The sequence below is a fragment of the Adelges cooleyi genome, unplaced genomic scaffold (genome assembly GCF_023614345.1).
Source record: "Adelges cooleyi isolate 19-005CV unplaced genomic scaffold, UGA_ACOO_1.1 ACOO_flye_CR_arks_rails_tigmint_CR_PRNA_307, whole genome shotgun sequence".
Classification (NCBI taxonomy): Eukaryota; Metazoa; Arthropoda; class Insecta; order Hemiptera; family Adelgidae; genus Adelges; species Adelges cooleyi.
The window spans coordinates 3,464,756-3,480,992 of NW_026095978.1; the positions used below are offsets into that span (position 1 = coordinate 3,464,756).

The window sequence follows — 16,237 nt, forward strand, 5'->3', positions numbered from 1 at the left end:
AAAAAGACCTTTGGGCGTAGGACTACAAAGAGAGCCAAGCCGGAGACCTCCTTTGAGGAGGAGGATCTCCTTAACGAGGATGGGTCGCCAAAGGAAAACCCCGAGCAAGTAGAGGGAATCTTGACGGCCGGAATGGAAAGAGCAGCAGCCCAAGCTGAAGCTCTCATATGGCAATGGCAAACGTTGAGTTGCCTGAAACTGTGAAGGAGGCGGCTGACAAATTGATATTATTTGTGCGCGGCTTAGATTGTCTCCTGGCAATCAGAGAGAACCCACAACAGCAGCCGACAAATGCGTGCCTGGCAGAAAGCGACCAGGACATGAGAACGCTCAAAGAGAACGTCGAAGCTATCGAAGCCGAAAAACATGGCCACTTCATATTGGTCTTTGCTTATAAAGGCCACTAAAAGAACCTTAGTTTTAACTTTTACCAGATATTTTTTTGAGGTTAACAAATGAAATCTTTACTTTGTCATATTAACACACACACTAGGTAAGTAAATTATTAAGAAAAAAAAAATTAAATACTACAATGTTTATTATTTAAAATTGTTTACAATTATTTACAAATTTTACTTTTTTTTTTTTTTACAATATTTACAGTTTTTTACTATAGTTCACCATATTCTTAAAAAACTGTCGAACACGCTATTACAAATGGGACATCGGTTGTGTTCCAACCTGGCCACACAATCGAAACACAAAACCTTATGGCCACATGGTATTAAAGCGTGGGTACGAGGGTTGTCCCCACAAACAACACACCTTGTGTCCTCGGTATTGGAGGAAAGCTGTCCATCGTTAACAAATGGCACACGAACAAATGGCACAACAATTTCATTATCAAAATCTTCCTGCCAAACTTCCAGCACCATGTCTTCCGGGACAATAAAGTCTTCTTCACTGTATGTTAAATTTTCTAGATTTAATCAAAAGTAAGTAGACAATATAAATTAAAAATTAAAATAATATTAGATAAAACAATTTGATTTTTATACACACCAACTACATCGTTAGCATCAGGACCTGTGGTTTCCACATCATCTTCAGAATCTGTAATCAAAGTCAATGCTTATTATCTACTATTCGATATGCTTTATAATAATATATAATAGGGTAATGTAAATGGGCTAAAACACGGTATTTAAAAATACCTAGCTGTAATTGAAATTTAAATTATTAGTTTCCAAAGTAAAAAACATGATTTAAATAAAGTCTGTTATAAAGGTATTTTTATCTAAAACAGCAGGTACAACAAGTAAATTAGCTTCTTTTATTTATTTATAATTTTTGTAATAATTTCCTCCGTGATAAGTGTAGATTTATTTTCAATCGTTATGTTAGGTACAACTAAAATTATGGATATCCATCTTCAATTTTTAACTCAATCTCATTGAGTTCATCTTTTTTTTTTGATCAATTATCAATAGTAAATCACTAAAGGAATCATTAAAGAAGATTTCTCAATGTTATTATTTTTTTTCACTTAGCATACATACCATCGGTGTCGTTGTTTTGCCAATTAAGTTCTCTTTCGAGATATCTGTCAGTACTATGACAGCACTGAATCAAAAACTCCTTCACCGAGATTGATCCAGATGCCAAAAGTGCAGTTGAATTTCTCATTCGTATCGAGTTTAACAAATATTTAAATTTCTGACTTCTTGTTACTGCAAGTCCAGTACCTAGTTGACTAACCACAATATGCTGTTTAGCACTTATTATCTTCAGATGATCTATAACCAAATAAAAAACATACACACATAATATGTGTGTTCAGGATTATTCATAAATTCTGTATAGTATTTTTTTGATAAGATTTGTTTTAGCCAAGAAAGTTTTAAATAAAACGTTTATTATAATACTGGAAAAAATACTTCTATTGTTTTAAATATAACTAGATTACACGTATACTAAATGCAGTTAGTTTGTTTAAATTGACTGTGGTTCTCAACATAAACTACATTTTGTGATCTACCCTCGTTAAGTTGTATTATTTATTATTATATTATATTATATTTATTATTGTATTAGTTGTATTATTATTTTGCCTGGTGTATGAGGTTCCTCCAAACGAACCTCAACCATTGTAGGCTGGCCCAGGACACCCTGGCCCAGACGATCGCTGAGGAAGCGATCGACGTGGTCATAGCCTCGGACCCGTACAGGCAGGTACACGGAGTCGGTGGCTGGCTAACTAGCACCGACACTGGTCGAGCGGCCCTGGGAGTGTTCGGGACAGGAGTGACGGTGGGATCCGTCGAGAGGGATGTAGAGTACGTGGCAGCAAGGATAGGTGGCACACATATCTATAGCTGTTAAGTCTCGCCAAACATCCCGCCAGCCCGTTTTGTATCCTTTTTGGAAAGGTTGGAGACCAGCGTACGGTCCCTTGGGCCAGCCAGTAAGGTTTCCATCATTGCGATCATTGCGGGCGACTTCAACGCGCGTTCGGCTACCTGGGAAGACTGGGTAACCAACGCGCGCGGAGATGGCTTGGTCTCAGTTGCTGACACACTGGGCATGATCATCGTTAACGAGGGGACAGAACCTACCTTTGTGGGTAGGGGTGCTGGCTCCATCGTAGACGTTACGATGGCCTCCGAACCCGCTGCACGCATGTTAAGGGGATGGAGGGTGCGGTCAGAGGTGGACAACCAATCCGACCATCACGCCATCGAGTTCGAGGTGACCGCGGGCACCACCCCAGCAAGCCCGCCAACCCACCTCCAGGTACGAGGATGGAATACTGCCAAGGGGATCGACCTAGAGGCTTTCCGTATAGGCTCGTGATGAGAAAGCTTAAGGGGGCCCCAGATACGGACCGCATGGAAGCCGCCACGTTGGAGAAGGTGACGAGAGGCCTGTTCCCGGACAACAGGGCAGTGACACTCGACCCTGTCTTACCGCCACTAGCACCGGAGGCTCCGGAATTCTCACGGGGAGAAATAGGAGCAGCGGTGGCACGCGTAAAGGGCAGAAGGAAGGCCCCGGGACCAGACTGTATCAGCAATGCGATCCTGGCGTCGGTCTACAAGGCAGACCCCGACTTTGTAGCCGACACGCTCAACGCCTGCCTCAAAGCAGGATGCTTCCCCACCCGTTGGAAGCAGGCCCGAGTGGTGCTGCTTCGTAAGGGCCAAAAGCCGGCCGGTGAGCCATCATCGTACCGCCCTTTGTGTCTCCTGAACGACGTGGGGAAGTTGATGGAGCTCTTACTAGTTCGTCGACTGGAGAAACACCTCGAGGAGAGAGGTGGACTCTCCGACCGGCAATTCGGCTTTCGGAAGGGAAGATCGACGGACGACGCAGTGCGTTTGCTCCGGGATGAGGCCCAGACAGCGATAAACGCGCGCAAAGTATGTGTGGCTGTCAGCTTGGACGTGAAGAACGCGTTTAATTCGATCGGCTGGCGCCACATCATGCGGGCCCTACAGGAATGGGAAGTGCCGCTGTACCTGCAGCGCATCTTCCGGTCCTATTTCTCGGAGCGAGCAGCCAGGGTCGCGTGCCCAACAGCTGACGGTGGAGAAGTCACCATCGAGGTATCCTGCGGCGTTCCACAGGGTTCGGTGGTCGGTCCGACCTTGTGGAACCTTACGTATGACGCGGTGCTGCGAGCCGATCTACCGGACCAGGCGACGGTCATCGGTTTCGCGGACGACACGTTGATCATCGCCTCCGGCAAGACGGTCGAGGATGTGGAAGATAGGACAAACCGAGCTCTGTGTGCGGTGGTAGCAAAGTTCCGGGAGCTGGATCTCCAACTCCCCGTCGAGAAGACGGAAGCGGTGATGATCAGGCGCAGGTACAAGGTTAGCGATTCGCGTATCTTCCTGAACGGGGTAGAAGTTAAGCTGGGAGAGACGATCAACTATCTTGGAATGCTAATCGACCACAAGCTTAACTTCAAGCAGCACGCCAAAGCCGCGGCGGTCAAAGCGCAGGGTGCGCTCACGTCGTTGACTAGGCTTATGCCTAACATCGGCGGCCCCCGTGAGCCAAGGCGGAGGCTACTCGTCAGTGTCGTCCACTCCATTCTCCTCTACGGAGCACCGGTTTGGGCCAGCGGGCTAAACCAAGCCAGAGTAGGGGAATTGAGGAAGGTGCAGCGCAGAGCTGTACTTCGCAGTGTCTGCGCGTACCGCACCGTGTCGTACGACGCAGCCAACGTGCTGGCTGCGATACCGCCGATCGACCTGCTGGCGAGGGAGCGAGAAGAGGCGTTCGGCCTCCGCCGGCAAGCAGAAGAAGGATCCGGACAACGGGCCCCCCTCAGGACTGCTACCCTCGGCAAGTGGGAGGACAGACTTCGGACAGCAACAGGAGGTGAGTGGACGAGAACGCTCGTCACTGACCTCCGGAAATGGGTTGGACGGAAGCACGGGATGATGGGCTACCGCCTAACCCAGTTGCTGTCTGGGCATTGGTGCTTCAACGAATTCATCCACAGGATCGGCAAAGCATCCAGTCCATCATGCTCACACTGTGAAGGCATGGTGGACAGTGCCTATCACACGCTAGTGGAGTGTTCGGCCTGGGAGTCCCAAAGGCGGGACCTCCAGAACGTCGTCGGCGAAGTTGTCCCGGAGACACTGGTCGCCAACATGATTGCAAGTTCTGATGCGTGGAACGCGGTCGCCCGCTTTGCCGAGTCGGTCCTCAAAGAGAAGGAGGAAGCAGAGAAGGCTAGACAGCGGCCGGCCAATTGAGAGCCCCAGCGTGCAAGGGTGGCGTGTGCGCGAGTCACTGGTCCGGAAACATTCCACCGACTGTACATAAACTTGTATAGACTAATAAACTTGTAACTAAATTTCGTTGTGGCCTAATGTGAATATTGTTAATAGGCCACCACCCGAAGTGGGTGTGTTAGTTTTTAAGTTTATGATTGTATTTATTGTTTAGTATACCCAATAAATGGCATCGGAGACTGGGGGAAGTAATTCCTCACAAGGCACGTCCCCCCACCAGTATTCTATGGGTGCATGTGAAAAAAAGGTACATAGATTCGATCAAACCTCCTTACTGCTCGCTTTATCACTGAAAAGTTGCGGTCACAGGGCAAAAAACTGTGCCCTCGTACTGGAAAATATTGGTGGATGATGGAAAATGTGTTGTTCATTGTCATAGCCAAAAGCATTCTAGTCACCGTATGGTTTCTATTTTGGCCACCACACGCGTCACTAAATACATGGAGTTCCTTAACTTCATCTGGTATTGTGTTGAAAAAATCATTAAGAAAGCTACAGACTTCATTTGGACCCCTTTTGGCGGTCCCTTCAGTGTATGTGTAAAATACAGATCTATTTTTTCCAATATCATGAATATTGATTGAATACATATAACTATAACTTACGTAGGTAGAACATTTCCTGGACTGGCATGAATGGGAGGGGGAGGTTTTGCATGTAATCGAATGTTATGGCCATAACGTCTCTTCTGTTTTTACAAACTTCAGAAACTTCGTTAAATTTATTATAAAACTTTTTTGCTCTATTTTTGTGAACTACTAATTCTGCAATTCTACTAATTCCTCAACCCGCATCCTCGGTTGCCGACAAAAGTGAGTTATATACATCAACAAAAGACCTGATTTCGCAGTTACACCTGCATTGCAGTTTATAGGCAGGTGCGGCTTAACAGGTCTCTACAGGTTAAGACACGTATAAACCCATTTAACGTTGTTTTAAAGATATCCTCCCTCTAAATCGAAATGATGAATTTTTATTGGTTCCAACCCCCACACAATTCATTTTCATAAATTGTTTAGACCGCGGTTGCAATGGGGTGTATGAAACATTCGTTGTTCAATATTCGGGCTCTTCAGTTCTATGCAATAGTACGTTTTTAAAGTGTTTAATTTGTTTGAAAAAAATACTTAACCAACTATAAACAAGATGTCTGCACCGACCGCCGCAATCTACAAAAAGCAAAAGTATATCTACTTTCCACCAACTCCACCAAACGAGCTCATCGCATGTAACAGCTATACATTAGACTTTAACGGTCGCAAATTCATTCAAATTGGAATCGACCCTAAAAATTCGTTAAGTGTTATGATTCATATTATAAAAACCGTCCAGATATGTGAGTATAACCGTCGAGTATATGAAGACTATATATTCAATAATGGGTGATATACTGTCTAATATTATGGAGAATTCGGGAAAAAAACACAAACAATCTTTTTCTCTGACAACAATCTTTTATTAACTAAAATGATATACAAAGAAGAAAATGTATTAGTAATCGAATCGCAAACACAAGACGGTTGTCGCATTCTACTCAATCGTATGGATCTAGTTAAACTAGCTGAAATGGAATACATAGTTCACGAATGTTTGGAAAGACACTTAACAATCAACCTGGAAAAAGTCAAGGAACAAATGCAGATGATGATAAAGTATTACAATGGACGTTTCTTCCCTGACAAAAAAACAACGAAATTCGAATTATCCAGCTACATCAAGGAGGTCTCATGCAACACTATAACGTCTGCGATAGATCCAATGGATGAAGTCAACTACATAAGTGAAATTAAACGATTTGCTGTGGAGGAATTGATCGACGTGTGGATGAAGAAGTTAAACAAACGACTTGAACCATTAAAGGTATTGTATAAAACTTTTTTTTAAAACTCATAATAATAATAATAAGTTTTGTAATACATGATAACTTTGTTTAAAGGTTTGCGATGTGAACGATGGTCCTACCAGTTTTGATTACAAGAACGAGTCAGATTCGCAATGTTTTCAATTTTCATCACAATCACCAACATATGAAAGTTTTCAACTAACAGAAAGGCACACCTGGGCACCACGCAAATTGGAATTTTAAGTGTGTATACTTTGTCAAAAAATATATACTATTAAAAATCTTTGGTTTAAATAAAAAAACAAAAAAATTAATTTAACAAAATTAGAAATGTTTTTATTTATTTTTTTTTACTTTTAAAACTAACTCATACAAAATAACGTATAGAAATATTGAAATAAAATAGAATAATATAAAAGGTTACATGAAATAATTTCATAAAAAAAAGGTTTACAAAAAATGTTAAGTCATCCAAATCAGTAAATATAGTTACAAAAAAATTACAATTTTCTAACATCACCCGAAAAAGGGTTGTAAGTAATAATTTGATCATGTAGAATCATACAGTATGCTGAGGTATTTGCAGGGAAAGCTTCTAAAGCTTCAATTTCAATTCTCAAGTCAATAGTACTAACTTTAAGTTCATCATCCTGATGACTAAGGTCAATGACCGCTACAGGCATAATTTTTAAAAAAATGTTCTCTATTAAGAAGTGGTGCAGCGCTATCCCGATCATAGTAAGATTTTTGAAAGTCTGTATATGCTTTATAGAACAGTAAATATAACCCTTTAGGATAGTCGGCACGAAAATCTTCATAGGGGTATACTTGTGTATTTAAATATACTTTTAAATTAAATAGTTTACAGTTATCAAAAACGGACATGGATGACGTATAGGTATTTTTTCGATTAGTTTGAAATCCTACAACAATATACCTTAGTTTCTCTAATTTGTTACAAGTACGTACAGACCAAGAGTGACGTGTATTTGTGGGGAGTGTAGGATATTCAGCTAGTTCCCAAGTCCTAAAGGGAACCTCAATCGATTTTTGGCTATCTAATATTTTCATTAAACCCAGTTTTTCTTTATTGTTAACTTTAATTAATGGCATTTTCCATACAACCTTAGAAAGAATTATTTTTGTTCCAACAAGAGCCGCACTTTTAGCAGCATCTGTTTCAAATATGTGTAAAGCATCCGAATCAATCGATGCTCTATTCAAGATTAATTGTTGTGAACAGTTCATAATAATTTTTTTATAATCTTCACAAAAACCAAATAAATGACTCAGTGGTATAATACCGGAAAAATGGTCTCCATACGCAAAATTTTCATTATTAAATTTCACACCATCGAATGCACTATTTGCTTAACTGTATACGTTTGATTGAGTATATGAACACATGCCTTTAAGAGTTGACGTTACACCTGGATTGCGTACTTTTTGAATTTCAACACCGTTAATTTCATAACGTGCTTCAGAGAATAGGTATGTCAACCCGTTGTTTATAAAACGAACAGACCCAGCAGCGCCAGCAGGTTTTTCTAATTTACCTTCAATATAAATATAACTCTCACTTGGAAGAGAATAACTCTCTGAATTTTGAATTGCAATAAGAATTTCGTCGTTGTTTGATAGAGCAGAAGTAGAGAATGGTAAAAACGAATGATATTCTTTTTCAATAATTTTACATTCGTCTACACAAACAGCTGTAACACTGAGATACAAGTCATCCATTTTTAGAGAGCGTTTAAGGTCCTTAAAAATTTCAAATTAGATTTGCTGAGTTTTTTTCTGTTAATATTTTTAGATTTCTTAAGGTGTTTACGTGTTGACGTTGACTTGTTGCGTTTGTGTGATTTAATAGACCGTTTAGTGTTTGTGCCTCTATTTATATTAGAAAACTTCAAACCCATTTTATAAAGATTGTTTAATGTGAAGCCGAATTGTGATTGGTTCCCCTCTAAAATCAATCAAGTCGCCGTCTTGATCAGTTAACAGTACACGCAAATGTGATATATATGTAGTAATGAGAGGATAGTAAATTAGATGTTGAGGTACTTCTATTATCTTATAACCTGCACCCACTATAGGGTAGAACTGATGGATAATATGACTCGAAGTTCCGTTATCGAATGACGATGTTATCAAGTTACACTCTACATTTATACAATTTACTTTTGTTATATTAACAATAAATTAAGACACATGTTTTACATCAGGCTTATATACTATTCCAGTATCAAAACCTAATAATCCTCCAATGCTGTCTATCATAGAAAAATCAATTTTATTTGAACCTACGTCAACCGATCGAGATAAATTAATAACAAAAGCTTCTTGGCTTCTTGTATGAACAGGCAACGTGTCTCTACAACAGGTTCCCCTGTAATGGCATATTTTTAGAAGACGCGCACATTTATTAATTTCAAAATTAAATAATGCACGTTTGGGTAGCTCTGATATTAGTTTTTTTATTTACTTCCTCGTTTATTACTTTTAGGTTTTTTTACTCCTTTCCCTGATGATTTAGGTGCTAAAAATAAACCTTTTCCTAACTTATATTTTCCTTGACCATAGGGTGTTAAATACAAACCTTTACCCAACTTGACAGGTGTATTCTTAGAAGCCCTTAAATCATTAATAGTTTTAACAATATTACTCGCTCCAGAAGCTAAAGATCCAACTGCAGTTAAACCAGCAATTTTACCAGGGGTAAAATGGGTAAAAACCCTCCAGATTGAGGAATAGCTATTATTCTGGGTACAGCTTAATTTTTTTTATTTTTACCCACAACCTTTTTAGCTGCTACCATAGCGATTTTAGCCAGTTTAGTCATATTTTTCTCTGTACTCTTTTTAACAGCTTTTTTTGCTGTGGATACAACCTGCTTAAATTGAACCCCCATACCTAACTTTCGTTTAGCTTTTATAGCAGTAGTTACTAACCAAGAAGCGGCTTTTTCTTTAAGTTCTTTAAGTCTTTAGATTTAACTAGTTCCCATGCATTATCCTCTAATATTCTATCAGCCTCGTGTCTATCATTCAGAGAGTTAGATTTATCGTATGCAATGTCATGATCTCGATATAGATCATCTAATTTATTCATACCTCTATCACCTCGTGCAAGCCGTTTTTTTAATTTAGTCCCGGGACCTGCGAATCTAATTTTTTTCAAAAAAAATATTAGTTTTAATCATTATTTTTATGACTAATTTTTAATTACCTATATCCTGGTAAATGTAACTCAAATGGAAGATTATTTATAGCAGTGTTTAGTATACCACCACCTTTGTTGGTGTTGTTCTTTCGACGTGTAGACATCATATGATCCATAACGTTTTTAATCAGATATATTTATACCGTTATGATATTTTTACCACAAGCTACTAAACTTTCAGTTTTAAACGCGGATCCTTTGCAGATGTATCAGACTAAGTCTAAAAATGGCTATTTACTACCAGTCAATCCGCGCCTTAAGTTTAGCCCCTAGTGAAGGGGGAAAAACCAACTGCGTGTACTCTTTACTTACTAACATTAATGGGATTAAGTTTCAAAACATTTATTTACACTCGAAAACTGTAGATCAACCGAAATATAAAATGTTAAAGGATATTATATCTGGTATTGATGGTATGAAGATGTTTGTTGGATCCGCTTACACACACACACGTATGTGGTGAATTGGCCACCCTGTCTGTGCCGTTACCACCGGTTTACCGGATAGAGTTAATATAATGCTTTTCGATACACTCTCGCTCGTTCTTCTGTCCGGTGTGCGCATTGAACGTTTTGGTTCCCGACGCGAGCGCCGATTTCCATCGCCGCCATATTAGCCTTCGCCTCATGGTCGCTAATTAGCAAAAATAATTTTGTGTTGTTAATCGTCCTAACGATTCGCGCGTTTCCTTGTACGCATTATAGTTAATCGCCCTAGCGATTCGCCCGGACTACACATAGTCGTGTTTTGTTGAAATCGCCCTAGCGATTCGCTCGTACCTCCGTACGCATTATAATAAAATCGCCCATGCGACTCGCATGCACCCTGGTGCATAATTAGCTCGCCCAGCCGACCGGTGGTGTGTGTGTCGGAAGATTCATGTGTGTGGTCATCATCGAATCAACGTCAATACACGTGCAAATAATCAATGGTCGATAAGTACCGTCTATTATAATATATTTGTTGTTCTATATTGTTGCGCCGGGTGGCATTAGATTATAAGTAATCTCCCCCCTGTCCCCATTATTTAATAGTTTTACATTAATATTATCATTTGTTAATACATACACTTTTATTGCATTTAATTTCTACATATCTATTTATTGTTCAGTACCGTCTTTTATCTCCATACCATACAGTCCATTTTATCCCTTTTTATCTTAAGAATCCTTTAAAAATTGAACCACGCTAATAATCCGACCCAACCCGTCTATAGATATCCGGGCGGTCGATTAAACAATGTTTACTTTCAACGAAAGTGATATTGTAATTCCACCTGAGAAAGCTTTACCCGAAAACACATTTATTTTCGATGACGTTTTAACAGAAAGTCAAGGTGTTATACGTGCATATTTTGCTCGTGATCGGCATAATAATTTGGATTTATTATATTGTGCACAAAGTTATTCATATTTAGATAAAAGAATTCTACGCGATAACGCAAACTTTCTTGTGGTGTTCAAAATGGATCAGACCAACTTAAAACATATTTACAATGATCATGTAGCTTCTGATATGTCCTATAATCAATTTAACGAGTTTTGTACAATCTGTTGGAATCGTGAAAAATATAATTTTATAGTTATTAGCAAAGACGTTGAGAGAGATAACGGCCGTTATAGGCTCAATTTCGACACGTTTGTTACTATATAGAGTCTAACTCACATAGCGATTTAGTCATTTATCGATCAAACATGACGGAGGAAAGTTACACATTAATGAAGTAATTAATACAAGCTAGAAAAAATATTAAACAAAAATTTAAAGATCTTAAACAAAATAACGCGAAAACCGAACATGCTATAAGACAAAATCTAAATCCTATAATTGAACCTCTCCAAAAACTAACGGATATAAAATTAACTAAAAATAAATCAAAAGAAAACCCGGTAAATGAATCTGTACAAACGAGTACAGATATTGCCGTACAGACACAAGATCAAAGCCATGATGTGGCCGATTTAGAAGACTTTATTAACACGTGCATAAAAACATTGTTAAAGTCTAATAATTTGGATAAACTTTACGGACCTAAACACGATAAAAAAAATGGACAAATTACTCTTGGGGGGTGTGCGTTAGTGTTCGAGGCTAAAGAAAATGCAGTTTATTTAGATAACACGTCATACCCATTAACCATGGGTATCATTCAGTTAATTTTTTCAAAAAAACCAGTCAACTATACTGAGTCAGATTTGGTGAACTATAAAGATATGTTATTAAAATCAAATGTTCACTTAAACAAAAACAAAACGCATATTCGAAAAGGTGGGAATAAATATAATCTCATTGTAGGCTTATTCCAAAAAGGAGACGGTCTTACTTTAACATTAAGAAAAAACGTTAAAAAAGAGCTTATATTTTGGAAAGATCCAAACGAATTGTGTGAACGTCTAAAATTACTATTAGCTTCACAAGCAGCAGGTAATACGGGTGTATCGAATGAAATCACATTTATTTGGCAAGAAATACTCGAGTATAAATTAATAAAACGAATTCCATATGTCTAAACGGGAAATCGCCAACGAACTACACAAACCAGCAAGAAGAAACTTTGTTAGAAGAAGAGTTGTATTATATGGTAAAAATGATTTGTTTCAAGCAGATTTGTGTGAAATGGTACAACATGCCAGGGTTAATAACCCTGGGTATAAATATTTACTCACAGTATTAGACTGTTATACAAAATATGCATACACAGCGCCATTAAAATCAAAAACCAGTAAAGAGGTTACATTAGCAATGGCTAAAATATTTGATACTCAGTGTCCTAAACTTTTGCAAGTGGATAAAGGTGGGGAGTTTTACTCAAAGTTGTTTGATGAATTAATTGAAAAATATAAAGTAAAACGGTACTCAACTTTTTTAACATTGAAAGCAAGCATCGTCGAAAGATTTAATAGAACGCTTAAAACTCTTATGTATAGAGAGTTCACGGCTAGAGGTTCACATAATTGGATAGATATTCTACCATCAATAACTGAAAAATATAATCATACTATACACAGTTCTATAGGATTAACACCTGCACAAGCTAATGCAAATCCCTCACTAGTTAAATTACGCGAACGTGTGATTCCTTATAAAAAAGTCAGATTTAAAATTGGTGATAACGTCAGAATATCAATTTTTAAAAGTTTCTTTGATAAAAAATACCTTCAGAACTGGTCGACGGAGGTGTTTTGCATTACTAAAGTCAACAAAACAGAACCCCCCACTTATTAACTTAAAGATTATAAAAATAACCCTATACTGGGTTGCTTCTACACAGAAGAATTGTCCAAAACAAATTACCCCCACGACTACTTAGTAGAAAAAATTGTGCGAACAAAAGGATCTAAATTGTATGTTAAATGGTTAGGATTTCCGTCAACAGTCAAAGCAATTATAGCCAGTATCACTATGAACGTGTTAGGTGAGACTTCTGATACATTTATAAACACTCTAGTTTCATCACACGACGGCAATAACAAACTCATTAGAAATAACGTCCTTCAAATTTCAAGTATAACAAAACAGCTGCGTGAGACGCGAGAAGTAGCATCCGATAACCTTAACAAAATTAAATCTCTAGAAAGTAAAATATAACATCATTAATTAAGGATAATGAAATTTTTAAGTATTCAACTAATAAAACGATCATAGACATTCTTAATATTTTGGGAAACCGTAAAAATTAGCTTGGCATATACTAGAGTAGTAGAACGCTTCCTTCCCTTCTACTGAAAAAGTAAACAGTTATTTGATTTTTCATAATGACCTCTGCTATTTTAGATATGGATTGTATTATGTCTCCGGACTCTAAGTATTTAATAAAATAATTATCTGTAATTGCAACTGACACATGGAATACTCAACATTGGATATTTAAATATAGCTTTACACAAAATTCAAACAATAAATCACAAAGCGTTAATAAATGGTTAGCCAAACATCATCACTCAATGACACCTCAATATGGAGATGTTGAAGCAGAAGAAGTGTCGAGAACTTTAAATTCTTTAACGTTCTCAGTTATTTACGTTAAAGGGCTACAGAAAATAGATATTTTACATGAATATGTACCTCATATCAATATAATTAACCTTGAAGACATCGGGTGCCCCCGTTTAAACCAACTGCACGCTGAAGATTCCTATCCTTCATGTTTATTTCATATGAATTTAAATCCTACACACTGTACTTTTTATAAAATGGTTGCATTAAGGAATTGGTTCATAAACAATTCATAACCTTGTATATTATCATTGTATTTTAGTTTAAAACATATTATTTCAATAATAAATAACTTTTTTTTTATTTATTAGATAGTAGTCTATTTTATTTAGAATAAAAGTAAAAAATAATAATAATATCTTAACTATCTAAGTGTGTCACATGCATATTTTTTTCTACAAATCAAAGAGGTGTACATATATATATATATAACATAACAAAAAAAATATTTCAAGACATCTAAAATATACAATAATATACTGTTTACATGATAGGTTTGAGGTGAGATTATATTAATTTACATTTTTTAATAATGTAATCATACAACAAGCCTAAGAGTGTGGTATAGAACATGGCAAAAAAATTAGGTATTTAAAATAACAAAAAAATAAATGGTAATGAGGGCGGGGGTTTTATTTAAATACATTTTTAATCATATATCCACAACAAACTACATCAAAAGTGGGAGGGGACGCCTGCACAAGTCTGAGAGTTGAAGTGTATATATGTTACAAAAAAATTAAAAAAAGGGAGTAAGCAAAAAAAATTGTAAAATAACCTTAATATTAAGTCTTAAATTTATATCTCTTCCACGTGCTCCTCACTGTAAGTAAAAAACATTGTTTGCATTAGTATATTTTCAAGTACAAACTAATGTTATTATAACTTACTCAAGTTTATAATGACCATAAGGTAGAGTATGTAAGCGGTCTGCCAATACAACTCGCTTGTCGTCATTCCTATTTAGAGCCAGCTTAACGGTAGAGATGCTCGTAATGTCATGTTTATAGGATCGAAACGAATTCATCGTTCGATAAGGGTTGAAACTGTTTGGGTCTTTTCCATTGATACCCTGAAATAGACAGTCTTTGTGGTCCTCAAATGTCATGTGGTTTTTAATCACATGATAAGCGACCCCCTTAGCCTTGATGTGTTCGGCCCCCATTAGTATGTAACCATAAGATTTTGCTCGAAGTGCAATTTGTTCCCAAATAATGTCGCCTCCGGTCTCATCTAAAACATAAAAAATTAATAGTTTTTTTATTTTTTTTTAAATGTTTTATTAACTGACCTGTAAAAGTCCCAGGAACTTTTTTTCTTTCTGTCCTATAACATGGATGTGAAGGTGGAAAATTGGATGTATCCAATTTTTCTAAAAAACCCGGTTTGGACAACACATCGGCATAAAAATCTTTGGTCTTAATCAGGTACATTAGAGAATCTGAAAAAGTAATATTAAATATAATTGTGTTTAAAATAAAATTGGTTAATAATAATATACCTGTATCCATATAGAGTAGTTCAATGTCGCAACCGTAGTACTTTTTCATTACATTGTAATGAAAATCATACATTAACGTCTTGGAAATTTCCAAGACGGAAAACCCAACGTAGACTGGTTTATCAAAAGTTCAAACATCCTTATTTAGGTGTACCGCATACAAGTTTTCATTATATTGCGTGACAACTTTAAATGTAGGCTTGTTAATTAACCTTTGACAAGACTCAGGACTGCATACAAGTGACATTTTCATTCGGTTGCGAACATTCTCCATAGTTTTACCTGTTTAAAAAATAATTAATTTGATATTATAATATAATATATTATATTTATTTTAATGTTTAGATACTAACCAAAAACGGCATTGTTCATAATCTTAAAGAAATCCTTTTGAAAATCATTGATGGCTTTTTTCCTCATTTCCGTGTTAAGTGAGATATAACTCCCCAACCACGGACTTTGGTCAAAGCTTAGAATTCTGTGGACTTTTTTAAGAATAAGCTCAGCCTCTAATGCCTGTTTCAAGATTGAATGGTGTACAATATACCGCTGTTTATTCTGTTAGGTGGCGACTAATTTTTTTATGCGAGAACCAGCTGGTGCTAACCTCTCGCACATAAAAGGCAAATCTGAATGCTTGTCGTGAAGGGACCTAGGGTACTCTATATCAACTTCCAACATCAACCCAGTTTTCGACTTCTTATCACATTTTTTTTATAGATTTTTCACTGTATGAACCGAATGCACCTTCATACCATTTGAAATTCCCCAAAGGTAAAGCCTGAGACATTGCCCATCCGTATCTAAAGTAATTATAATATGTAAATTAAACAAATATACTGTTTTATTATATATATATATATATAGTATAAGTAGTTACAAGTTCGTGGCATCCAGATAAATAATCCAACTATTTGGCTCTGC

General features: G+C 37.3%; 2 protein-coding genes across 2 annotated transcripts; both read right to left on the reverse strand.

Annotated features, from left to right (window-relative positions):
• Positions 1-617: 617 nt before the first annotated feature.
• LOC126839788 (uncharacterized) lies at positions 618-2,531 on the reverse strand. The gene is made up of 4 exons (XM_050575197.1): positions 2,387-2,531; positions 1,500-1,736; positions 1,003-1,053; positions 618-919 (listed from the first exon to the last, which is right to left on the reverse strand). Exons 1-4 carry the CDS (start codon positions 2,529-2,531, stop codon positions 618-620), a joined length of 735 nt encoding a protein of 244 aa, XP_050431154.1.
• A 12,167-nt stretch (positions 2,532-14,698) lies between these two features.
• On the reverse strand, positions 14,699-15,391 carry LOC126839663 (uncharacterized). The gene is made up of 3 exons (XM_050575074.1): positions 15,314-15,391; positions 15,104-15,253; positions 14,699-15,045 (listed from the first exon to the last, which is right to left on the reverse strand). Exons 1-3 carry the CDS (start codon positions 15,384-15,386, stop codon positions 14,699-14,701), a joined length of 570 nt encoding a protein of 189 aa, XP_050431031.1. The 5' UTR covers positions 15,387-15,391.
• Between the last annotated feature and the right edge of the window lie 846 nt (positions 15,392-16,237).